Genomic DNA, 25472 nt, shown 5'->3' with positions numbered 1-25472 from the left:
CCTTCCTCATTAAATTGGGAAGTTCTTGAGATCAATCAAGGACTGTTTTTTTCTTTTTTTTTTAAACCTTTGTCCTCCAAGTGTTTGGCATACAGTAAGCACTTAATACTTTTTTGATGGATTGCTAGATCTGGAGGATTCCACAAAAAAGTATATTCTAGACTTACTACCTCAGTTTCCCTTTTTATTTTGCTACTTCATAGCTAATCTTAGATTCTACTAGCTCATATTTTTCTGAAAAGGGGTTACTAAAAAAATTAAAGAAACTTATCAATTTGTACCTCATTTAAAGCCTGGGAAAAAACATTTTTAATTGACTTTTTTGAAAAGTGGCTCATTTGTGAATATGTGTGTCTGTGCAAGTATGTGAGCATATGAGTATTTATATGTGAATTCAGGTGAATGTATCTGAGTGAATATGCACACATGTCTATGCATTTATATGTGAGCATATGAGTACATAGGAATACACATATGTGAGTAGATTATATAGGACTATATGTATGTGTGTTGGATTTGGTATGGGGGGGGGAAATCATTACATTTAAATAGCACAGAGATATATAAGGAGAATCCTACCCCAGGAGTCAGAAAGACCTGGTTTCATGTAGGCTTGGTTACATGCTACACTTTCTCTCATGGCTCTGGTTTCCTTAGCTGCAAATGATAGGGTTAGATGAGAAATAAACCCTAGTCCTGGAGTTGGAGGACTTGGGTTCAAATCCCACCTATAGTGTGTTCTTAGTCAATCACTTCACCTTTCTGGGCCTCAGTTTCCCCATCTGAATAGTGAGGGAGTTGAACTGGATGGCCACTCAGGTTCTCTGCAGCTCCAAATATATGCTCCCTCTAGTCTTTGTTTCCTAGAAGATGCAAAAGTTTCTAAAGTATGAAATAAAAGTTCTCTCATGTGTAGTTCTCTACTGAAGATACCAAATGAGGCAGATGGAAGACCAGTTAACATTTTTTGTCTTGTAGTAACTTTCTGGAGTTCTTCCAGAGCATTACTGGGGAGGTCCAAAATAGACCATGGCCTCCAGGCTCCATGTCATATACAGGAGAACATGCTGTGTCCATTCAAATGGAAAGATATTGAGATCATAAGTTGGAAACCCATTGATCATCTATCCTAGGCATTCCAGGCTATCAAAACATCCTTCCAGAGCCAAATGTTGTAAAAAGAATGGACCCAGGACAACTGATTTCAAAAAGAACTTGACAGTCACAGACATCTTAGACTTCTATGTGGAAGGCAAATGGCATCAGGTTCTATTTTTGCTACCTATCTTCTGAGAAGGGGTGAAGCTGATGAGATGGTCTTTGGAAGCTCTAATGTTGTCCTTGATACATCATTGGTCCCTCATCATAGTTTGATGTTTCTTTCACTCTCCAGTGCTTAGCCAAATGTCCAATATGTAATAACTACTTGAGAAATATTTCTTTGTTGATTGACTGACTCCATGAGACTAACTTAGGGATGTGGAAAGGATGAAAAGATTAATATAAAACTTGATTAAATTCTAGAGAAAAAAATACTAAATGACACAAGCTACTATTACTCTATTTTTTAAAATTTAAGGCAATGGGGTTAAGTAACTTGCCCAAGGTCACAAAGCTAGGTAATTGTTAAGTGTCTGTGGTTGGATTTGAACTCAGGTCCTCTTGACTCTAGGGCTGGTGTTCTATCCCCTGTGCCACCTAACCACTGCTGCTACTATTACTATTAAATTACACTGGTGGAGATTGATCATATACCCAATTGGATTATTTCTAAAAGTTCCTCATATTGTACTACAGGGAAGAAAAGATAATTTATTAACAATGAAGAGCTAGGCTTCTAGGCTGGAGTTATGTTGTCCAATCCCTCCAATGGATAGATGAGATAATTGAAACCCTAAGAGGGGTTTTATCTGCTTAGCATCTAGAAAGTAGCAAATCTATGACTTAAACTCAGATCCACAGATTCTGAAAATTAGTAATCTTCTTATGATACAAGACTGCCCATCCTTGAAACATTAGCTGAACCATTTTATCAGGATATGGATGTGTGGGTGGGTGGGTGGTGGAGTGATGGATAGATAAATGGATGAAGACAGAGGAAAGAGAGAGACAGTATCAGAGAGAGACAGAGAGACAATAAAAGAATGGTGGATTAATGTTTAGCTGAATGAATGAAAAAAAGAAGAGAGGGCTGGCTCAGACTTCTCTGACCATGGCCCAGCCAAGGCTGCTTGGCTGTTCTTTTATCTCTCTCTCTCTCTCTCTCTCTCTCTCTCTCTCTCTCTCTCTCTCTCTCTCGTCCTTCCTTATGTCCTGTAACCTTTTTAATAAATTTTTGTTTTATTTCCACCTGTGCTTTCCTGAGTCTAAATAATGATTCCTCATAGGCATAACTGAACCCAAGTAGCCAGTGGCTACATTTTGGCAGCCAACAAAAGGATTCTCTCTACACAGACTGGGAAATTGGATTGAGCTCCATAGCACTGTCCTTAGCTCCATGAGCAACAACTGAATTATGATTTTTTTTCTGAATCTCTCATACCAAATGGCAGCCTGGAACATTCTTGGTTCTCTTTAGTGCTCAAACCGCCTGATGCTCTGGTTTATAGCTATATAGCTCCAAGGCCAGTCTCTACAGGATGCCAACCAGCTGTGCCAGCCAATCATTTCCTGGACCCTGCCTCAATGAAGCCCTCACTGTAATACATTCATCTCCAAATGGACTCTGAAAGGCCCAGAAGACTGGTCCTAAAATGACTGAGGTGGGAATGATGCAGGGAAGGAGGAAGAGAATTTGAATGTAACAGAATTTGGGTGGACGTGTAAATTGACTCTTGGGATGTAAATTGACTTGAAGTAGAGAATTATGATTGTAACAGAAATAATTATAATCTTGGGTGGGGACCCTCCCCATTCTTAAAGTAAAAAAAAAAGAAGAGAGAAAGAAAGTTTATAAGGTTATTAGGGAGGGAGAGAATTTAGAACTCAAAAAACTTTTAAATGAGTATTAATAATTGTTTTTACATATAATTGGAGAAAAATAAAATGTTAATTTAAAATTATATTATTATTATTATTATTATTAAATTACTTGAATGGGCCTAAGGTTAGACTATACTTAGCTTTGCTGAACAAAGAATCTGGAAATCCATATTATCTGCTAAAACAGAACTTTCTGAGGGCACAGATTACATACCAATTTCTTGTTTTAAAATGATTTTTATTGATATCCTTTATTTCTATATTACTTAAACTTTACCCTTCCCTTATCCCTTTCTCCCAGTCATCCCATAAAACTTTATATTGGTTTCTGAAAGCCACAATGCCTCTATCAGAAAAGCTGACATTTTGTTAACTATGGTGGAAAAGGCAGTGTGACATAGTGATCTGAGGATTGAACTTGGGGTCAGGAAGACCTGTGTGACCTTGGACAATCAAGGCCTATCCTGATACATGTTCAGTGTGTGGCCCTGGCCAAGGACAGAACCATGACTGTCTAACAGTCTAAGGTCAACATCAGTATATTCCTACCTCAGTAAAATCCCAGATTTGTATTAAAAAAGAAAAAAAGCATGGAAAATAAGTGAACAGATTCCATTCCCCTTTCAGGACTATTGAAGAAAGGATGCAAACATGAGCAAGGTGAATACAGAAGGACAGAGACCAGGGAAGAAGTAGGACACTCTGAATCCTTTAAGTTCCCAGACTTGGAGTCATTTTTGACTCAGTTTCCTTCATTCTCTAAATCAGTCTTGTCCTTTTCAATGTCTCTTTTTTCCATCCCTTATTCTTATATTCTTTAGTCCAAACTCTTCTAACAGATAGATGCCTTAGTGGATCTCTGGAACTCTTAGTGAGGTAGCTAGGCTGCTCAGTGGTTACAGCACTGGGCATGGAGGCAGAAAGAGTTGAATTTGAATCTAATTTCTGACACTTACTAACTGGGTGACCTTGGTCAAGTCATTAAACCTGTCTGCCTCCGTTTCCTCATCTGTAAAATGGCACCTCCCTCCCAAGGTTTATATGAGTATCAAAGGAAATAACCAATGTAAAAGAGCTATTTTGCAAGACTCACCACACTAGATAAATGTGAGTGATTGCTGCAATTCATTTTATGTGTCCTTCCTAAATGAGTCTTCCTTAAATAAACATTACTACCTCTAGGACCTTCTCTTTTTGTTACCTGCCTGTATGTGCCCAGGATACCCGGCCTGCACCACCCTGCCTGGCTTTCACCCCCGCCCTTGATGGATGCAGTCTTGCCTTATTTCCCACTCCTCCCCATCTGAGTCAGGTTGGGCTCTTCCCATCCTGTGAAGCGGTTTCTGTCTTTGTGGTGGCCTTCATTCACAGAAGGTCCCCTCCCTGGGACACCTAAGTCTCCATCTGTCTGACTATTATCCACCCTCTAGTCTTAATCTCAGATCCACCTTCTCCATGAGATCTTCTGGCCTCTCTTCACAGCTCCCTTCTCGGATGTCCTACAAAACTCACTGGTCCTCCCACACAGCTGAGAACCCAATTGCCTTGTTTACTCATTGTTCAGTCATCATCATCATCATCCTTACCCCTTTCTAACATCACCATGACCTTGATGATCAGATATGGGGTCAAAGATAGAACCTGAAGGGACTTTAGAGGTCAATGAATGTAACCCCCTCATTTTTACAAATGAGGGAATTGAGGTTCAGAGAGATAACGGGACTTGCTTAGAGCCAAACAAATATTAAATGATAGAGCTGGGATTTATAGGACTTTCGATTTCAGAGTTAGAACTTTAGAGACTTTTGACTTTAAGATCATTCCTTTAGCAGATGAGATAAGGGACTGGCCCAAATCACACTTAGTGAATGTCTAGGGCAGAATTTGAACCCAGGTCTCCCTGACAGTTCTATTTCCCTTTCTAGAGACAGTTAGGTGATATAGTAGATAGAACACTGGACCTGGAGTTAGAAAGCTCTGGAATCAAATCTGAATTCAGAGTTATTAGTTGTGTTTCCCTAGGCAAGTCTGCCTCTCTTAAATTTTCTCTAACATAGTTTCTTCAGTTATAAAATGCAGATAATCAAAATGCTTAATTCCCAAGATTATTGTGATGATCAAATGAGATTATTTGGAAGGCACTGACCTCATAACAGGTACTTAATAAAGACTTATTTTTCCCTTCCTTCCTCCCCAGTTTCCTTCCCTCCCTTCTCCCTTCCTCCCTCCATTCTTTTCTACCTCTTTCCCTCCCTCCTTTGCTTCCTTCCTCCTTTCTTCTCTCCCTCCTTTCCTATCCTCTCCTCTCCTCTCCTTTCTTTTTCTCCTTCCATTTTTCCATCCTTTCCATACAAGAGTTATATTGTATCTCAAACAATAGATAACAATTAGTCTCGTCTCCCCAGTGATACTGTAATGTCCACAAGAATGGAGAAAATGTCTTAAACTCTTATTTCGCCAGTGGTAGATAGGACAAGGCTGAACTTGGGGGCATGATACTTAGGAAAATGTAGATGATGTAAATACAAGAGGTACCAATTAAGATTTTTTTAAAATAGATAACTTGTTTTGTTGCTGATTGATTGATAAAGTGGAAATAATGGATTGGAAATGAGGTATCAGTTATAATAAACAGGTGAATGCTGGGAGGGGAATTGCTGAAGAGCAGCTGACTAAGTTTACATTCCATCATTCTTCATCCTCTCTCTGGACACTTATTTTTACTAAAAATTGCTCCAACAATCAGCTTCCCATGACAGTGGTGCCATGTGCCCCATTGGGAAATACACACAAGTTGAGGAGCTGAGTGGTACTCACATTCATTTCTGCTTTGGATTCACAATGGAAATTTTCAAATGTGTACTTCTCAGATCTCCTCTGGCGCCTCTTAAACAGCCTGGCCCCTCGGTTGCTGAGTACTGATAATTCTTCCAGCATGATGTCTCTGGGGATGCTCAGCTTTTTGCCCAGGTCCATACCATCTACTTCTGGAAAAGCACGACACAAGATTCCAGTTACCCTATGCTCAATGGCTTCAGATGTTGACTTAACTCATCATCTACAGTGCTCTCTCTGCTCTTAGATCTTAAAAATGAAGAGGATCTTTTCCTAAATTCATTTGATGCCACCAAACAGGGATCTATTCTTCTGGTGTTCTGTTAAGTGGGACCTCTCTACCTTCCCCTCCCCTTTACAAAAAGAGAGTAAAACCTCTCTATAACCTTCTTTGGAAGGGGAGTCAGATTGTTTGTGATCCATCAATGCTTTCTACCATTTCAACTCTCTGTGGAAAATTCAGATCAATAACAAATAAGAAAACCTTAAAATTGATTGGAAAACCTGGCCCCAAAGAAGAATTATGAAAAGGCACTTGTCTTCTTTGCAAAGATGGGGGGAGTTATGTATATAAAACCTTATGAACTGGGGGCAGCTAGGTGGCACAGTGACTAGAGCACTGGCCCTGGAGTCAGGAGCACCTGAATTCAAATCCCACCTCAGACACTTAATAATTGCTTAGCTGTGTGACCTTGGGCAAGTCACTCAATCCCATCACCTTAAATAAATAAAAAAATAGATCATTATTAAAACCTTATGGAAAATCTCAGAATTTTTCACAGTTTTGGTTAGTTTTGTGGAACTATTTTAAAAGTTCTTTTAAAATTTTTTGATATTGCTTTTTAGGAAGGGAAGGAGTAGTGATACTTTGGAAATTGTAGCTGATGTTAAAATGAAAAGTACCAATCAGAATTTGTTTTTAAAAAAAGGAAAAATGGTTAAGAAATACATTTTCAAATTAAGGGGTAACTAAGTCATTTAGTAAATATTCATAAGGGATTCATCTTCTGGTTAGTGTCTGTGTTGAAGGGAATAGGGTATGGAAACATAAAAGATACCCACTCTGCCCCCACAGTGCTGTCCATGGTACCACCCTGTGGCCTCCAGACCCTGAGATGCAATTCTAGGTCTTCTTCTCTGATTGCTGGTCGATGATTCTCCCTTGGAAGATTTCTAATTCATCCTTGGGTTAGAGCAGGGGTTCTTAATCTTGGCTCAGGGAATTTGTTTTTAAAATGCTTTAGAATTGCATTTCAATATAACTAGTTTTCTATGGAATCCTACACATTTGATTTTATGCATTTAAAAAACATGATTCTGAGAAGGGGTTCATAGACTTCCTCAGATAGCTAAGGGGTTTCCATGACACAGAAGAGCCCAGAACCCCTGCTCTAGATGAATGCCTGATGAAATTGAAGGATCAACAACAGCACCATCTACCTTTTAGAAACTTCTGCTTTGTGAACATTTCTATGACCTCAGACAAGTCAGGAACCACACTGAGCCTCAATGTCCTACTCTGTAAAATGAGGAATTTGACCTAATCAAGAGTTCTTGTCCTCTGGGAAGCTGGGGAAACTCAGGGGGCCCTCCCCAAAATAATGTTTATAAATGCACATTAGAAAGCTCACAGGATTTCAAAGATAACCAGAGGTCATTGAAAATAAAGATGTCATTTTTTCCCATCCAAGTTCATCAGCCCTATAAAATATATCCATAAATAGCAGGCAAAGACATCCCATTACATGTGGATAATAAGATAAGAATACTCTAAAGCTTATGGAACTACAGTTTCTCTGGGTCTCAGTCTCCTCTGTAAAGAGTGTGTGTATGTTTGTATGTGTGTGTGTGTGTGTGTGTGTGTGTGTGTGTGTGTGTGTGTGTGTGTTTATGGGGGAGTGGAGAGGAGGATGCCCTTGGTAATGTCTAAGGCTCCTTCTGGCTTTAAGATGCTATGTGGCAATTGTACTTGGGGACAATGACCCTCACTGTCCCCCAGTTCAAGTAGCCAATGCTAGAAGATTAGGGGAGCAGAGAAGGGTGGAGCTGGAAGGAGTTTCATATGGGGTGTGGTCACCTGGGGGAGAAAGTGGATCACCTGGTAGTTTCCTATTTTAACTAAATATCTTTGCTCAATTCATTTGTTTCTACATGACTGAAGGACTCCAAATGCTAGGGATGGTGAAATATGACCACCCTAGGCACAGCTCCATTTGCCATGCTCCAGTTATGGTTTAGTTAATCTCAGCCCTTCATGAAAATTATCTTCTCTTTAAACTTCTAAGAGAACCAAGTTGCTGCCTGGGCCCCATGAAGCCAAGACTTGTTATTCCCTACCCTTCATTGCCAGTTACCATGTAAGGCCTGAGCAATGTTCATCATAGCATTACCTGATACATGATAGGCTTCTTCTATTATCTATTTCCTCACACTCATGGCTGGGAAAGCTGTCTCTATGAGATTAGATCATTCATTGAAAATAATTCCAGTCAGCAGGTTCACAAAATGCCAACACCATGCTGATAAACTATTGTGGGGGGGGGCTTTTAAAAAAATTCCTTGGGGAGCAGCTAAGTGGAGCAGTGGATAGAGTGGATAGAGATAGGCATCAGGAAGATCTGAGTCCAAATTGAGCATCTGATACTTACTATCAGGGTGTGATCCTCTCTGCTCCTTCAAGGTTCTAATATGGGAAGAACAAATCTAGGACCAAACCAATTCATGGCAGTTGGTTCAAGGTTTGGGACTTTTTTTTTTAATCCTTTGGAAAGATGATGTCCCTATGCCTTGTGATCCTAAACTGAAGCTTCATATAACACTCCTGATTTTGGGCAACTTGGCTTAGACTTAGGGCAGATAGGGGATATGGTGATTTTGGTGCTGGATTCAGGAAGAAATCAGTTTAAATCTGGCCACAGAAACTTAGCAGTCATGTGATCCTGCACAAATCACTTAACCCTTTCTGCCTCAGTTTCTTCATCTGTAAAAATTTATCTTGGGCAGAAAATGGCAAATCACTCCAGCACCTCTGCCAAGAAAACCCCAAACGGGATCAGGGAGTGTTAAAACCACTTGAACAACAAAAGAGTTTGAATATCTGAGCAATCCCATACATTGTAGACAAATTTTCATGTTTATAAGTGTATTTTCCTCCTTTACTATCTTATCCTACTATGTTATGAATTTCAGAAACCTGATGGAAGTTTATGTTTTGCTTGGAGAGTAGTAGGAATTCTAGATGGTGAGAGAGAACACCACTGTTTAAAGGGAGCCCATTGAAATATTCTCCCTGTCTTCTCTAACCCTGGTCTTGTCTGCTGGCTGTGAAAGGTTTGGGCTTCTGTCTTAAACTTCATGATACCTCTCTCTTCCTCTCCCCCACCCCAAAAGAAGAAATCACTTGTTCTGCTCATTAATTTTCAAGGTTGCATGAATATCGAATTCTTTTTCAATTAGTAGATTTTCATTCAGAAATAATAGAAACCCTATTTCCCCTCCTGGAATAATGAGGGCAGATAAAAGTTGTAGAAAAAAGGGTCAAAAACCTCCCTCTCCCAGTGCTGTGGGTGAAGGGCTGACTCTGGCCTAGGGACCAAGTCCTGCCCATGATACCTTTGTCTTTGCATCCTCATTCTAGCACAGTGTCTGACACTTGGTGGGTGAATATTCATCAAATGTTTATTAAATGTTTGATTGTCTAATCTCTGTCTATATGATCTTGGGTAAGTCATGTAATTTCCCTGGACCTCAGTTTCCTCATTGATAAAATGTGAGAGTTGGTCAAGATGACCCGAGAAGGTCTTCCCAATTCTAGGTCTATAAGACCTTGGACAAGCTTCTTGAACCTCTGTTTTCCTCATCAAGACAGACCAGATGCCCTTTGAGATCTATATAAGTGGATGGATTCATTCTTTCATGGAGGCAAGTATTCACAGGTAGCTCTGCAAGGGGACTGGCCAAAACATGAGGGGTGCATGTGTATGTGTATGTGTGCGTGTGTGAGAGAGAAGGGGGTCATGTCAACACCGCTTGGACTTTGCAGGCCTCTCTTGTGTTTCCTAGTCTGAAATTTCATAGAATCATGGATTTAGAACTGGAAGAGACCTTCAAGATTATTTAGCCCTGTTATTTAGTTGTTTTTAGGCATCTCTGATTTTATGATTCTTCTTCTTCTTCTTCTTCTTCTTCTTCTTCTTCTTCTTCTTCTTCCCACTCCCTGACCCCCATACACATACATTTTATTTTTTGATAAAAATCCTGGAATTATTTGCCATTTCCTGCTCTAGCTCATTTTACAAAAGAGGAAACTGAGGCAAACAGGGTGAAATGACTTGCTTAAGGTCACACAAATAGTATCTGGGACTGAATTTGACTCCAGACAATTTGACTCCTTTAGGACTGGCACTCTAGCCACTGTGCCACCAAAATGCCCCTATTTAGAATTCTCCCCCCCCATTTTGTAGATAATCTGAGGCCTAGCTTGTTCAAAAATAACTCAGACAATGAGGAACAAGAAGGAAATTTGAATGCAGATTCTCTGACATTAAATTCACTGTTCTCTGTCCTATCAAATTATCTGTCAAAGTACCTGTAAAAATTGGTTCCCCCAAGTATTTATTTGCCTGATACAGGATATTATGGGGAGGAAGTAAAAAGAAGCTTCTTTTTTGTCTTCCTGCTCCCTGGAACTCAAAGGAAGAACAAGGGGACCACCTCTAAGACATTTGATACATTGCAAACTGGAATGTATCTTTCATTTCTCCTTCCCAATTCCCATTAATTAGTTTAGAAAAACCAACGCCTTCCACTGGATCTCAAACTATGGTCAGTCATTTAGACTTTTGTCCTGCCATTGGACTTGGATGATTCTGGAGGAGAGAGTGAGGTGATGATTTTGGGCAGTTGTTCCTCTCTTAAATTCAATCCACATTCAAGTCAAGATATCACCCTCATGATGTCACTGGACATGGATGACACTTGATTCTTTGGGGATGAAGGATGAACATGCTAGATTACCACAATGGTCGGGAAGGCCTGGATTCAAAATTTTCCCCATATACTTCCTAGTTCTACAACTCAGAATAAGTCACAGAGCTTTGTTTTTGCCTCAGTTGTCACACTTACAAAATGAGGGGGTTATATTTGGTGGTTTCTAAGATTCTTTCCAGCTCTAAATCTACTTGTCCCATTTATAGAAATGGCCATTGGGCAGTTAGGGTAGACAGTGTGGTTGTCCGGGAAAGAATTCTGGATTTGGTTTCAGAAGTCTTGGATTCTAATTCCAGTTTTATCATTTACCATCTCTGGAATCTTGGGTAAGTTACTGACCTTGCTAGCTTTTAAAAAAAATTCCTTGGGGAGCAGCTAAGTGGAGCAGTGGATAGAGTGGATAGAGATAGGAGTCAGGAAGATCTGAGCCCAAATTGAGCATCTGATCCTCACTATCAGGGTGTGATCCTATTTGCCTCTGTTTTTGAATCTGTCAAATGAGTTGAAAGAGGAAATGGCAAACCACTCCAGGATCTTTGCCAAGAAAACTCCAAATGGGATCACAAAGGGTCAGACATGACTGAACAACAATACAAATCCCTTCTGATTGGAACTCAATGATTAAATCAATAGTTTTAGGTAGGAGCATAAGATAGCAGGATTACCTAATCACTCATCTGACTTACAGATGTGGGGAAATATTGACTGGGGTAAAGTGGGGCTCCCTATAGTCATATTTGTAGTTCTCAGGATTGGCAATGTTGTGGTTCCTCTTTTAAATAATATCAAGTCTGTCCTCCTTGAGGCAAAAGGAAGGAAAAACTTTGGCTTATTGCCAGAAAACCAATATGTGCTCTTCAGATTCAATGAGAAGGCAGTGTGGAATAGAGGGGAATGCCAAATGTCCTGAGTTCAAATCCCACCCTAGTTCTTGGTTGCGACCCAGGATGAGTCACTTAATTTCTCTGAATCTCAATATACTCATCTGTAATCATGGTCTGCCCGAGCTAGCTCAGAATTTGGAGGTTCTGAAAGAAAGTGTGGGAGAGAAGAGCTATTAGACTGATTACCAGACTGAAGGTCTATGGAACCGGTGTGCTGAGCTCATTGCTGTATGTCTGTGAAACCTGGACAGTAAGCCCGTGTCAGACCAGGAAACTGAATCACTTCCATTTAAAATTGTCTTAAGAAAATTCTGAAGATCACCTGGGAGGAGTAGATACCACTGGGACTGACTCAAGGGAAGAAGTCATTCAAAAGGTTTTAATCTGAACTTGACTGTCTGGGTGACCTTGGTCAAAGCCCCTTTTTCCCTCTGGGCTTCATTTCCCTCAGCTATCAAACAAGGAAGTTGTACTGGTCTTGATGGTGGTTCTTTATTTGGACTTCCTCCCTACCCCTCAGGAGTGTGCTGAAGGCAACTTACTCCTGTGTTTTAAATCAGAGCTGGATTTCTTGCTTTATTGATTGTCTTTACTAGGGATGTGGAACATATGTCTTGTAAGCCATATAAGATCAACAAAATCATTTGCCATGGCAACTGAAGGTGGGACTCAAAATTTAATAAATCTAGGAGATTTTTAGGGGTAAATGAATTAAATGGGGGTTTTTTTTGGGGGGGGGTTGTGTTTTAGATTTTTCAAGGCAATGGGGTTAATTGTCTTGCCCAAGGCCACATGGCTAGGTAATTATTAAGTGTCTGAGGCTGGATTTGAACTCAGGGACTCCTGACTCCAGGGCCGGTGCTCTATCCACTGCACCACCTAGATGCCCCAAAATTAATTAAATGGTTGATCAATTATAGCAGGTTAATTTTTAAGAGGATAATTTTGTATGGCTTCAGAATGAATTTATAAAAATACAAATGACTCTTGGCAAAAAAAAGGTTCCACACCCCTGGTCTAGATTTAAAACAAGGGCTAGAAAAATATTAATAATACAAATTAAACTCAAAAGTGCATCTTGAATGTGTACATTTGTTTAACATCTTTCAGCACACTCCTGATCCATGAATCCAAATTTTAGGGAGTTGGTGGATATGGACAGAAAAATACACTTTTATTTTCACTAAGCCCTCACTGAAATTTAGCAAATTGTTCATGTGTGAATTTAATAACAAAACAAAACAAAGGAAAACATTATTTTGAGGTGGGGTATATAAAATTTGCAGACTGACCAAAAGGTCCAGGACAGAAGATAAGTTAAAAGCCCCTAAATTAGATCATTTCTAAGATGACTCAGGAATTATTGGAGTACTAGGTCTAGAATCAGGAAGACCTGAGTTCAAATCTAACATCAAACACTAACTGTGTGACTCTGGGCCAGTCATTTCATCTTTGTTTGCCTTAATCCACTGGAGAAGGAAGTAGCAACCCATTCCAATTTCTTTGCCAACAAAACCCCATGGACAGTACAGTCTAGAGTCATGAAAAGTTAGACATGATGAAAGCAAAACAAAACAAAATATTCTTTCTAGCCATGATTCTATGAATTTAGAGTGCAATGAGGAAAGACATGGGTATTATGTCTACCCCCCCAATAGCTCAGGATCCCCAATTCCTCTTTGTAAATGACTTTGCTTCCTTGATGGCCTTTCCCAGAACTACAAAGCCCCTCCCTGGTGTTCCACTAGGCAATAGGGCCAGATCACCAGTGCATTCTGGTCCTAGTCTGAGTCTTTGGAATGATTATTCTAGCATACCTGCTACATAGCCTGGGGCCTTGTTCCTTCCCATGACTTCCTTCCTTTGGTTTCTCAGAGTTATGTGAATGCTGATGGGAAAACAAACCAAAGAAGGAGCCCTCCCCCATCCCTCCCCCTTTAGATCCCCACCTTCCTTCCCAGGCAAAAAGGCAAGAGTTTCAAAGCTGTAATTCTGAGAGGCCTAATGAAGGGATGGAAGGAGACTTAGTTGGTGACGAGATAGGACTTGGCTTTGCTCCCTTGGCTGGGTGCCACTGGGCAAGCTACTTCCCCTCCTCTTTGTGACACTATACTAGACTATCTCTCTAGGCCTGCCAAGCCCTCCATCCCACCTCATTGTGATAGGATAATCCTGATTGCATAACTGTTCAAATTTTATGACATGTTCATCATAGAATGAAGTCACCTTCTAGGAGAACCCTCCTGGCTCTCTCATAGTAATTACCTTTTAAAAAATTCTGGTAATTTAGGAGAATATTCTTTTCTTCATTTGAGGAGTCATAAAACTGAGCAACAGGAAACTTTGTAAATCTTTTGTTTGCATTATTAAGAGAATCTTCCTTCTTCCTTTAACATCTAATTTAGGCCACGCCTGAGGGCCTGACCATCAACCTGATTTAGATTTTAGATTTAGATTTTAGATTTAGATTTTTAGATTTGTAAACACCCAAGACCATCCAAAAGAGACCCCCAGCCCCAAAAGGCAAAAATCTCCAATGTGGCACTTGGCCCTCCCTCCCAGGTCACCACCTCTCCCATGGACTCTGGGGGGGAGAATTTAAGGAGATTGAGGAAGGGGCTCACTTTTTTACCTTCCAGCCTCCTGCTGAACCCTGGTCAGCTGGCCTGGCCAATTCAACCAGCAATCTACGTTCTTCTCTTTTTAATTTTTCTATTACTTTCTTAATATGTTGTAACTTATTTTAATAAATCTCTATCTTCTTTCCAAAACCTGTATTCCTGAGTCTGAGTTGCAAATCATTGCTGGGCCAAACCGAACCCAAGAAAAAAATCACTGACTACATTTTGACAGTAAGAGAGCTAGATTAGATTCATTTTTGTATGTTTAGACCCAAATTTGGAATCTGAGGATTCAGGTTGAATCTTAGCTCTAGACTAGAATCATCATATCTTTGAACTAGACCTGAAAAGGGTCTTGCATTTCTCCCCTCTTGCCATGAGCTACCCATCTGTGATACTCTTGAGGTACATTTGTGGGCATGAGAGACATGGGCAAGGTTGAGAAGAATCTGCAGTAAATTGGCCTATATTCACACTTCATTCATTGATTCAACAAAAGTAAACATTCTTCAGCAATTATTCACATTAATGTATCACAATATCAATATACAGCCATTTCTATAGGCTTTTAAGGTTTGCAAAGCACTTTGGATCATTTGAGAGTCACAAACAATCCTGTTCTGTAAGGATGATTGTCCCCTTTTTACAGGTAAGGGAACTGGGGCTCCCAAAAGTCAACTGACTTTCTCAGGGTCCTGTAGAAAATCAGAGTCAGATCAAGATGTAAATCCAGGTCTTTCTGACTTCAGATCTGGCACTTATGAACTCACAGAATTTGGGAATCAGAAAACTACCTGCAGCCAAGGTTTAGTCTAATCCACTCCCAAGGGGGATGCATTCCTTGAGAAATCCTTATGAATAGATGTCCAACATAATGAGCCCAAAGGATGGTGAACGCATCAGCATTTGAGGCTACCCACTTCATTTTGGGATGGCCCTGATCCCAACCAAACTTATCCTTCCTCAACTGGGCTCTTTGCAACATCCTCCCATCACTCTTGGTTCTTTTTCCTGGGGACAAACCAAATAAACCCAAGTCTTCTTCCACCTGACAGTCTTGTAAATGGGATCCTATTTCCCTTGACTCTTCTCTTCTCCTAATTAAATGTGTCTTCAATTGATTCTTATATAGAATAGAAATATTGTATTCACTATCACATTGAACCTCCAATTATATATTGCATCATGTTATACTATATTATATACTGTTATATACTATGATATATTATAATAATATCTGATGTCATATTATATATGAGGATACATCCTGTCGTATGTCATAGGATGGTGCTTTATTTCGTATTATGTATGATGACATATATCATATCATATATATATAGCAGTACATCATTTCATATTCTGAATGATTATATAGTATATCATATTATAGATAATATACTGTCATATTATATATGATGACTTATATTACTTATGATGATTAGATTATATCCTAATATATAGCAATATATCATATTCTGTATGATGATCTCTCATTATATATGTTATGTCATATATGTGATGCTACATTGCATATTATTTATATCATTCTATATGATAATATATCATGTTTATATGATGATAGCTTATGTCAGATTCTATGTTGATACATTATGAAATATATGTGGTGCCATGTTATATAATTTATAGTGATACATTACATAATATTCTATAAGGTGATATATTATATCACATTAATATGATACTATATCACACTACATATGATGACATATTATTAATAAAGAGGCACTAATACACATATAGTAGACAAATATACACATGCGAATATGCACACATATATGAAACCATTCCTTGTGTGTATGTGTGTGTGTACATGTCCGAGAAGCAGCATGGTATTAGGGAATAGAGAGATTCGGTCTCAAAGTCATAAAGAATTGAATTCAAATTCTTCTCTAGATCCATGATACATAACCTGCTGCCTGTCACTTAATACCTTGTGCCCTATATATTTCCCTAAGACTCTAAGCTAGAGAGAGTCTCATTTACATCATTGGAGGGAAGTTTCCTATTCAGAATTTCCCCATTGAAATGAAATCAAAAGTCTAGATGACCTTTGAACATGCACACATATATAAACACATACATCCATACAGACATATGTATGTATTTCTACATATCTGTCTATCACACACATACACATGGGCTTAACTTGCAACCAGTTTGTACTCAATCAAAAAAACACACAATTGACTTTTTTTTTGCAAGGCAATGAGGTTAAGTGGCTTGCCCAAGGCCACACATTTAGGTAATTATTAAGTGTCTGAGGTTGGATTTGAACCCAGGTACTCCTGACTCCAGGGTCAGTGCTCTATCCACTGTACCACCTAGTCACCCTACAATTGACTCTTGAGATCTGGTTGTTACATTTTCAGGGTGATCATTCACACTATAGAAATAGGCAAATGCTATAAACCCAGACTTGTTGAACGGTTTTATTGATTGTTTTATTGTTTTATTGATTTAGTTTTTGTTTTATTGTTTGTTTTATTGATTGCTTAGATTTAAGAAAATGATGGTGAAAATGTTAACTAAGCAAATTAAACTTAAAAGTGTATCATCCACTTTTTTTCTGGAAGAACCAATTATTAAACCTTTGTAATTATACCTCAGGACATATGTGTAAGCCCATATATGTTCATATATATTTTGTTTCTATGTATACATATGGATTTGACTTGTGATTTCCTATGTCAAGAGAACTCCCAAATGAGGAAAATCTTTCCCCAAATACAGGTCACTCCATGTTCTGCAATTTATCTATTAGAAGGTTGTATTTTGAGGCCTGAAAATTGAAAGGTGACTTGCCCAAAGTCACACAGCTACAACCTTGCTGGAGCAGAACTCAAATTCAGTTCTAACTGGTTGCTCAGCTAATTTTCTCTCCTTGGTGCCAGGGGAGTTTTATTCCCAAGCATTGGTCCTAGAGCCCTAGGTCCAAGCATGACATTATCTTGAAGTGATCTGGGAATCACCATCCTCCCAGAGTTTCTCAGTTTGCTAAGATGCACAGCCCAGGGAGGTGGAAGCCTGCCCTTCAGCACAAGCCTGCCAGCATAAAGAATGGTTGGTGCTGACAGGGAAGTCAAAGGGCAGGGACTATTTCATGGGGGAGAGAGGGGGTCATGGAAAGGGCCTAGAGTGACCTCAAGGCCTAGAATCAGAGCACCCAGGCTCAGGTCTCAGGTCAACCCCTTCTGAACTGTGTGACCTCAAACCAGTGACTTTCCCTTTGTGGGCCTCATTTTCCCCCAGATGTAAAGTGAGTGAGCTCAGCAGCAGGAACTTCTAGCTCAAAGTCCTCCATGAAACCCTTTTCTTCATCTGAGTCAACTTTCAAAGGATGGGTTGGAATTCTGAAGACAACAAAGGCTTGAATAAAAGTCCAGAGCAGGAGAGAAAGCAAAATCATCTTCATTCCCCAGCCCTATGTCCTAATCCTATTTAATAACAACTAGCATTTATGTCATGCTTCAGTTTTACCTAACACTTTACAAATATTATCTCAATTTATTCTCTTAATAAGATCAATCTGGACTCTATCCATGTACAACCTGAGAGTCTCACATGGAGGTCCATGTGGGGCACACACACACACACACACACACACACACACACACACACACACACCTGCATCCCTGACCTGTCCACAAAGTAGAGTGAGAGCTAGAGTCAGGAAGATCTGAGTTCAAGTCTTGATTTTGACCCATACTGACTGTATGACTCTGGACCAATCCACAAAATCCTTAGTGTCCAAGGCAACTCTCTAAGACTTCCCCTAGTAGGAAAGGAACTGCTCTCTGTTGTTGAAGGCATTTCCTCATCCTTAAAGTTCCCTCCACCCTGGCAATGCCTGTGCCAATCTCTCTCCCTTCTATGAAGACATAAATGTAACAATCTACCAGAGTGTGATTCAATCACCAGAATTAGTCAGAGACCAGAATTCAACTCACTTATTTTATAGATGAGGAAAGTGAGTCATATAGAAGGGTTGGACCATAGCCCAGGTCACTCACTCAGTTGTACCTATGAGGTTATATAGTACAGAGAACCTTGGTTTAAATCTCACCACAACTTTTTGCTACTTTGATCTTGGAATTCCTCATTTCTCTTTCTGGGTTTCAATTTTTTATTGAGCCATTTCAATCCTGTCCTATTCTTCATAACTCCATTGGGGCTTTTCTTGGGAAAGATCCTGGAGTGGTTTGCCATTTCCTTCTTCAGTTCATTTGACAGATGAGGAAACTGAGGCAAACAAGGTTAAGAGTCATACACTGAGAAAGTGTTTGAGGTCAAATTTGAACCCAGGTCTTCCTTACACTATTCCCAACACCCTATCCTCTATGCCCACTATGTACATCTGCCCAGGTTTCAATTCACACGGCAAAAAAGGGAAAGGTTGAGCAATTTTTTTAACCTAAACAATTTTGAAATTTTCAGAGTTAATGCCTAAGTTCCATGAAATTTCATATTTATATTTTTGGTATTATTGGTGATTCATAGGTAGAAGAAATTTACTTCATTTCCTCTTCTAAGGAGGAGACCATTCTCTTCTGACACCATTATGTATTTGACCAAGAGCAAGGCTTTGTGTTACTCAGGCCCCTAGATAGCTTAGTCAGTCACTAAACATATGACTTGCCTTCTATGTATCAAGAACTTTGAGGTCCCATGGCTCACGTGTGTCTCTAGGGCTACAATCCCATCATCCACTGATCTCTGAGGTCCAAGAGTCATACAGTCAAGACATTCCTTTCCCTCAAGGAGCTTACAATCTAATCTAATAACTCTTGAAGAGAAGAGCTTCAGTGGTGTTGGTAAGAAGTCACTGGAGTAGAAGCAGTGATGAATTTAGCATCAAGGGCCCCAGGTTTGAATCAAAGCTTTGCTATTTACCACCTAGGAACAAGACACTTCACTAATTTGACCTTAGTTTCCCCATGTGAACATGAGAAAGAGGACCAGATGACCTCTGAGGTCCCCTCCAGCCCTAAAGCTATGACCTTCTAAGACAATCTTTAACAGTGAAAGGAGTTTCCATATTGAAAATACCCCTTACCTAGGAAATCACAAATCCCAATCAAAATAAGAAATAGGACAGAAACCACAAATTTCTGTAGCAATTAAAACAAATCATGAGTCTAGGTTTTCTAATTAGTGTGCTAAAAGAATCAGACATACCAGCTTCTTTAAAGATAAGGACTTAGAGAATTTGAGAACTGAATGGAGCAGTAGAGGGAACCTAGGGCAGTAAAATTATAGAGTAGATACAGTTCTGGGTCTAGAGTTGAAATCCAAACTCAGATAATTACTAGCAATGTGATCCTGGGCAAGTCATTTTATCTCTGCCTTCCTCAGTTTCCTCTTCTGTAAAAATGAGAATAATAATAGCATCCACCTCCTAGGGTTGTTAGGAAGATAAGTTGGAATAGTATTGGTAAATTGCTTTTTAAAACTTACATATATGTAAGTTAGTTAGTGGCAGAATCAAGTCTAGAATCCAGGGCTCCTGATTTCCAGACAGAGGTTCTCTCCACCATGGCAAGCAGCCTGTTTATTTACTTAGGAAAGACTTCATTGAGATAACCAGTACACTCCAGGAAATGGGCAGTCATAAAAATTATTTGAGAGATACTTTGATGAGTTTATTTAGGAGGAAGCAAAAAATCCACTTCTTTAGACCCATTTCACTCACTTAGGTGAACCAGCTGTGTACACAGCTGGACACACCTGCATTTCTCTGACTTTATATCTATATTTATAACTATATAGCTATATTGTTAGATTGATATAGAGATAGAAAAAGGAAAGAAGGAAGGAAAGAAGGGAGGGAGAAAGATAGAGACAGGATAGATAGATAGGATAAATAGATGGATAGATGGATAGATGGATACATAGATACATAGATAGACAAATAACAGAATAGATATGAGGTCCTGAGATCTGCAGTGGGGAGGGATCCAGAGAGTGAGTCAGTCATGGGTCATAGGTTATAGTCTATTCATTTACTTGCTTGTTTATTTATTGGACAGAGCATGGGCTCAAACCTGGGTTCAGAACCCACTTAGGATGCTTTCTTCTCATGGAACCTTTAGTGACTCATTTCTCTTCTTTGATGTCCTATTTTCTCATCTGTAAAATGGAGGGTTGCACCCAATGGCCTTCATGGCTCACTTGTGTCTCTAGGACTATAATCCCATCATCCATTGATCCCTGAGGTCCCTGCCAACTCCAAAATATGATGCCCTTTCTGCATTTCCCTTGTATGTGTTTAATCTCCTTTTCCTAGCAGAGCATGCTAAAAATGGAAAGAGGCAGAAGAATTTCCAATTCTATTATTGAAGATCCATATTCTTGATAAATACAACTCTAAGGGAGGAAGGCAGAGAGTCCCACATCTGTATAAGTACCATTCTTCACAGACCCTTCCAAGATCCTGGTTTGCCATGACTATGCCATGACTGACTATATTGCTACTAAAGGAGTCAAGTATTTGCTGTTCTAGAAAGGTGACCTCTGAGCATTTCCAGAAAGCCTTCTGAAAAACTAGGAAGGCATGCTACCCTGTCTGATTAGCTTTGGCTCAGTTCTGAGGAGGGATAAGTCCACGTAAATCTTTTTTATTTTCTTTTGGATGCATCATGTGCTCCCCTGTCTGAAGGGAACTTATAGACCACTTAGTCTAGAGATGTAAAACTCAAATAGAAATAGAAGAATGAATAAGAATCCCCTGGGAAGGGGGGTGCCATATTGACTTAGAAATCACATAGATATTTTATCTGTGTTCTATTATATTTTTCTCTGTTTTATTAAATATATACAATTCTATTTATTTCTACAATGTTTGATTACCCCTCAGTTGACAAATAAAGAAACTGAGCCTGAGAGAGGCTCTTGATTTAGGACAGACACCACAAGTTCAGGTCACCTGCTTCTAAACTCAGCAGTCTTCACAAGGCCCCATTTAGCACCAGCTCCCTCAGCCTTGCCCTTTTCCCAAACACAATTCACAGAGGTTGGAAGAGGAAATCCGAAAGGAAAGGGAGGAATCTGAGCCCTGTTCTGAAGTATTGCAGCTATTATATCTGCCAGGAGGAAGAACACGTTTCTGATTGTCCCTGGGTTATCAGGAATAGTTAACACTCCACTCCAGCAAAGGGACGGCATGTGACTCTGTGGGGGACAGCTGGCAAGTGTCCTATGGCAGCCTGCAGGCCCTCGTCACCAGCCTTTAAATGGCCAGGGCCCATCTCAGGAGCTTTGTTCTATGTCATGTCCTAAAGCCGCTCTCCTAAGAGTTTTTTGGATTGGTGCTAGCTTTCCTCAAACATAATTCATAAATCGTTTCGATCTTGGCAATGGAGGAAGCTTTCTTACATTCCTAGATCTATCTCTGGCCCCAGAATAGTGGTAACCCTAGCCTCTGCTTTGGTCCTTCATGTCAATGTCTATGAAGGACATAAAATGGGTGATAGATTTGTTTAGACCAAGAGGGATTGGTGATTTTGAGGACAGTTTGGAAATCAAATTGGAATGGCAGGATGCTTAGCCAAGGAATTGGCTTAGTTACCAAATCTGACCTGGATGCTGGATTGGGTGGGTCAGTGGCTGGGACATGATTAACCAAGGGAACAAACCATTAGATGACCTTGATGTCCTGGGAGGGATATGAAGAGAGAACATGGGCAACATCAATATCAAAGACAATAAAAATGCAATTCTAGGCTTGGATTCCAACTCAAATTTCACTTTATCTAAACCAGTTGGTCCTTTAGTAACCCTGGGGGCTGATTGGAACTCTTCTGGAGAAGGATGAGCTGTAAGCCTGTGAACCTTTTCCTGAGTAGATTCATCAAATCCTCTCTTTCTACAAAGTAAAAACAAATTCTTCAAAATCAAACTCTTCAGGTAAAACTATAACCCATGTGCTCAGAATGTAGTTGAAAACTTCATAATATTCTTGGGTCCCCAAAACATTTTACAAACATTATGTCAATTGAACTCTGCAGACAACCCAGTGAGATAGAGACTGATGGTATTATTATCCCCACTTTACAGTTGAGGCACAGAAGAGTTAAGTGAATTGTTCATTTTACAGGTGAGGAAAATGAAGTAGGGAAATTTTTAATGATTTACCCAAGTGTTGAAAGTAGTATTTGAACCCAATTCTATATCCAAATCCCCATTCACTCCCCACCCCACATAGTCATATCTAGGAAATGTCTGCTTGCATTGAACTTGTTTTATAAAGAATAAAATGTAAAGGAATGGATTTTTAGAAAATATGTCTGTGTTTTCCTACAGATGTATAAATATTCACATAGGGAGAATGAACTACTTAGGTTTCCTGGGATTTCTTTTTGTTGTTGTTGGGATTGGGGGGGGGGTTATTTGCTGGGCAAATAAAGTGACTTGCCCAAGGCCACACAGCTAGTGTCTGAGGTCAAATTTGAACTCAGGTCCTCCTGACTCCAAGGCTGGTGCTCTCTCCACTGTACCACCTAGCTGTCCCTACTTAGCTTTTCTGAAAATTACTAGGAAGCTACAGGAAATGCCCATTCCTTCTCTCTTATTCCCCAAAACACAAGCCAGATCTTAATCAGGAAACTTGGCAATTGCTACCTTTGGCTGACATTCTACAGTAACAAGCTCATTCATTTCACTTTTGTATTATTAAGAAGGTATGGGAGGTAGTTTGAGGGAGGTAGAGTTTAAAGAAAGAAAAAAAGGTAAAACTGCAGAATCACAATATTTTTCTAAAAGGGTTCATTGGCTTGAGTCACATACTTGGAAGTGTTAGAGTTGAAATAGACCTGAAATGACAGCTAGTCCAACCCTCCATTTTACAGATGACAAACCTCAAGACTCAGTATTTAAATGATTTTCCTAAACTCTCATAGGTATTTGAGGTGGGATTTGATCCAAATCTTGCTAACTCCAAAGTCAAAGCCCTCTCTGTCATGCCATATTGATATGATGAATCTTTCCCTATTTTCATGAGACCAGCATACAAGAATAAAAACTTCCTCCCCAAAATGCCTCCATGCATCATTGAAGAAGGTGAGAATTGATAGGAGAATGAAGGGCGGGGCAGGTAAAATGTGGGAAATCAAAGAAAGTCAAAGATGCTTCAAATGACTGAAAGAGAAGAAAAACAAACCACTAAGCCCATCAGAGATGGGTGGCCAATGATGTCTAGTTTTTCTAGGACCTCACCCAACCCAAAGCAATTAGGAGAACTTCAGATTAAATTCTGAATGGCAAAGCAGGCAGAATGTCCCTCAGCTGTCCCATGGCTCCATGCCTTTGGAACAGTTGTTCATCTGGAAATAACTTTCCCATGAAAAAAGACAACTACAAAAGGCGGAGGGACTTAGCCATGGGCTCTCACACCCCCTGTCCCCAGCCCTGAGGTTATTTATGACAGCATGAACAGACTCAAGGATAGGAGGGAAACAGAGGCAGACATGTTAGGAAGGATGGGAACAATGTTAGGAGCCCCCCTAAGGACCAGCTTTCTACCGTTTCCATGAATTTCCTTCATGATTGTGTCACTTGTTGCTTCCTCTGTGTTTTCAAGCTGCTGGGTGTTAATATCCCACAGTGGTTTCCCTGTTGAAAGAGAAAGAAACGCACACAACAACAAAAGATTGAGCCCAGGGGAGAGGGTCAATCTATGGTATCTTTCCTCAGTCACCATCTCTGAGCATAGTCCGTCAATTAAGCAACTGGGGAGTGGGAGAATTCTGGCACTCTGCAAAACCCTGGGTATATAAAGAAAAACTGGAGGAACCCAGCTCCCCAGAATAAATGTTCATTCTAATGGAGGCAACATCATGCAAAAAAATTGGACATGAGACATGCAGATGGTGGAAGGAGATGATAGGAGGTCATCTCAGAGGGAAGATGCGCAGGAGGGTTGGAGGTCTCAGAGACATTAGCAGTGGCCCTTGATCGGCATCTCTGTTGGATGATGGTCTGATTGATGATGGCTCATGGAGCAAAGCGTCCTCCTGAACACAGGTACAATATCACTAGGCCACTGTGAAGTATTCAGGAATCGGCCAACTTTTCCCACCCTCCCATTGTTTGGAATTGGTGATTCATTGTCATCTGCCCATCCCCTTGTCATTTCTCTCCTAGCATCAACAACACATTCATAGATTTTTAGGATGGGTCTGAAGGAGGAATAAGATGCTAGTAATCAAAGACCACTTTGGTGTTGGCCTTTACACCTGGGTACCTGCCATGAAAAGAAAGGAAAATGCCCATTTCTAAGTTCCGAGGGGGTGACCCTCTCCCTGTAAGACCAGAACCAAGGGTTGGAGAAGTGTTCTACTCACCAGGCTGTCCAACTTTGTTTCGTGGCAGGGAAGAAGCCTGTCCAGTGAGGGAAAGTTTGGAAGTCAGAAGGCTATGGATGGGGAGCTGGGCCCAGACAGCTTCTATCCTTGTGTCTGGGTCTGCATGGTACCTCACACCAATATCAAGTGAGGACTGAGCCTTTCAGAAGAGACTGGCAGCCAGCTGACATCAAAAAACTAAATATAGAACCACCCTCTTGAGCCCCTCCTCTTGCCCTATTGAAAAAGGAGACCAGAGAAGAATTTGCTTGTCCCTATTGTGTCTCTAGACTCATAGTTTATGACATTCATCCTTCACCATCCACCCTGGACTTAAAGAGTACCTACTGTGTGCTTTAAGGACAAAATAACAAAAGTCCAAGACACGGATCTCCAGAAATTTACAACAATTGGTAGCTGGGGGAATGACTTTGATCTTGATCAAGTCACCTTGAACCTGGGGATCTATTCTGGGGTGAGAGAGGGGTGGATTTAAGTCCTTCTTTAGAAAAGAGAGCCATTTATTGACTCATGATGCTGTTGACTAAAGGTGGCATAGCCTTTACCTTTGACTAGTTAGATTTGTATCAAGGGAGGGAGACTTGAACAATGGATCTCAGTTTACCGACAGAGTTGTCTTCCTAGCAAACATTTGCTTTGATGAGACAGATGAAGCCTTGATGAGAGTATATATGATTGTTCACTGCAAGTAGACTGTAAACCCTTAGAGGACAGGACTAAATTGCATTTTGCCTTATGTGTATCATGGCAGCTGACACAGGACTTTGCTTGTAGGAGGTTCT

General features: G+C 40.1%; 1 protein-coding gene across 2 annotated transcripts in view; it reads right to left on the bottom strand.

Moving 5' to 3' along the window:
* The window catches only part of LOC141517369 (myozenin-2-like), a 52076-nt gene extending 27239 nt beyond the window's left edge, over window positions 1-24837 (bottom strand). The window contains exons 1-3 of one of the 2 annotated variants that reach the window (XM_074228318.1): window positions 24670-24836; window positions 23849-23938; window positions 5800-5969 (exon numbers count right to left, since the gene is read on the bottom strand). In XM_074228318.1, the coding sequence (XP_074084419.1) occupies window positions 5800-5969; window positions 23849-23870 (192 nt within the window). In that variant the 5' untranslated portion in view covers window positions 23871-23938; window positions 24670-24836. Of the gene's footprint in view, window positions 1-5799; window positions 5970-23848; window positions 23939-24669 lie in introns of both variants that reach the window. The other variant, XM_074228319.1, reaches the window with a different exon arrangement.
* Window positions 24838-25472: the final 635 nt, after the last annotated feature.

The sequence above is a fragment of the Macrotis lagotis genome, chromosome 3 (genome assembly GCF_037893015.1).
Source record: "Macrotis lagotis isolate mMagLag1 chromosome 3, bilby.v1.9.chrom.fasta, whole genome shotgun sequence".
NCBI lineage: Eukaryota > Metazoa > Chordata > Mammalia > Peramelemorphia > Peramelidae > Macrotis > Macrotis lagotis.
This window is presented reverse-complemented; position numbering and strand designations above follow the sequence as displayed.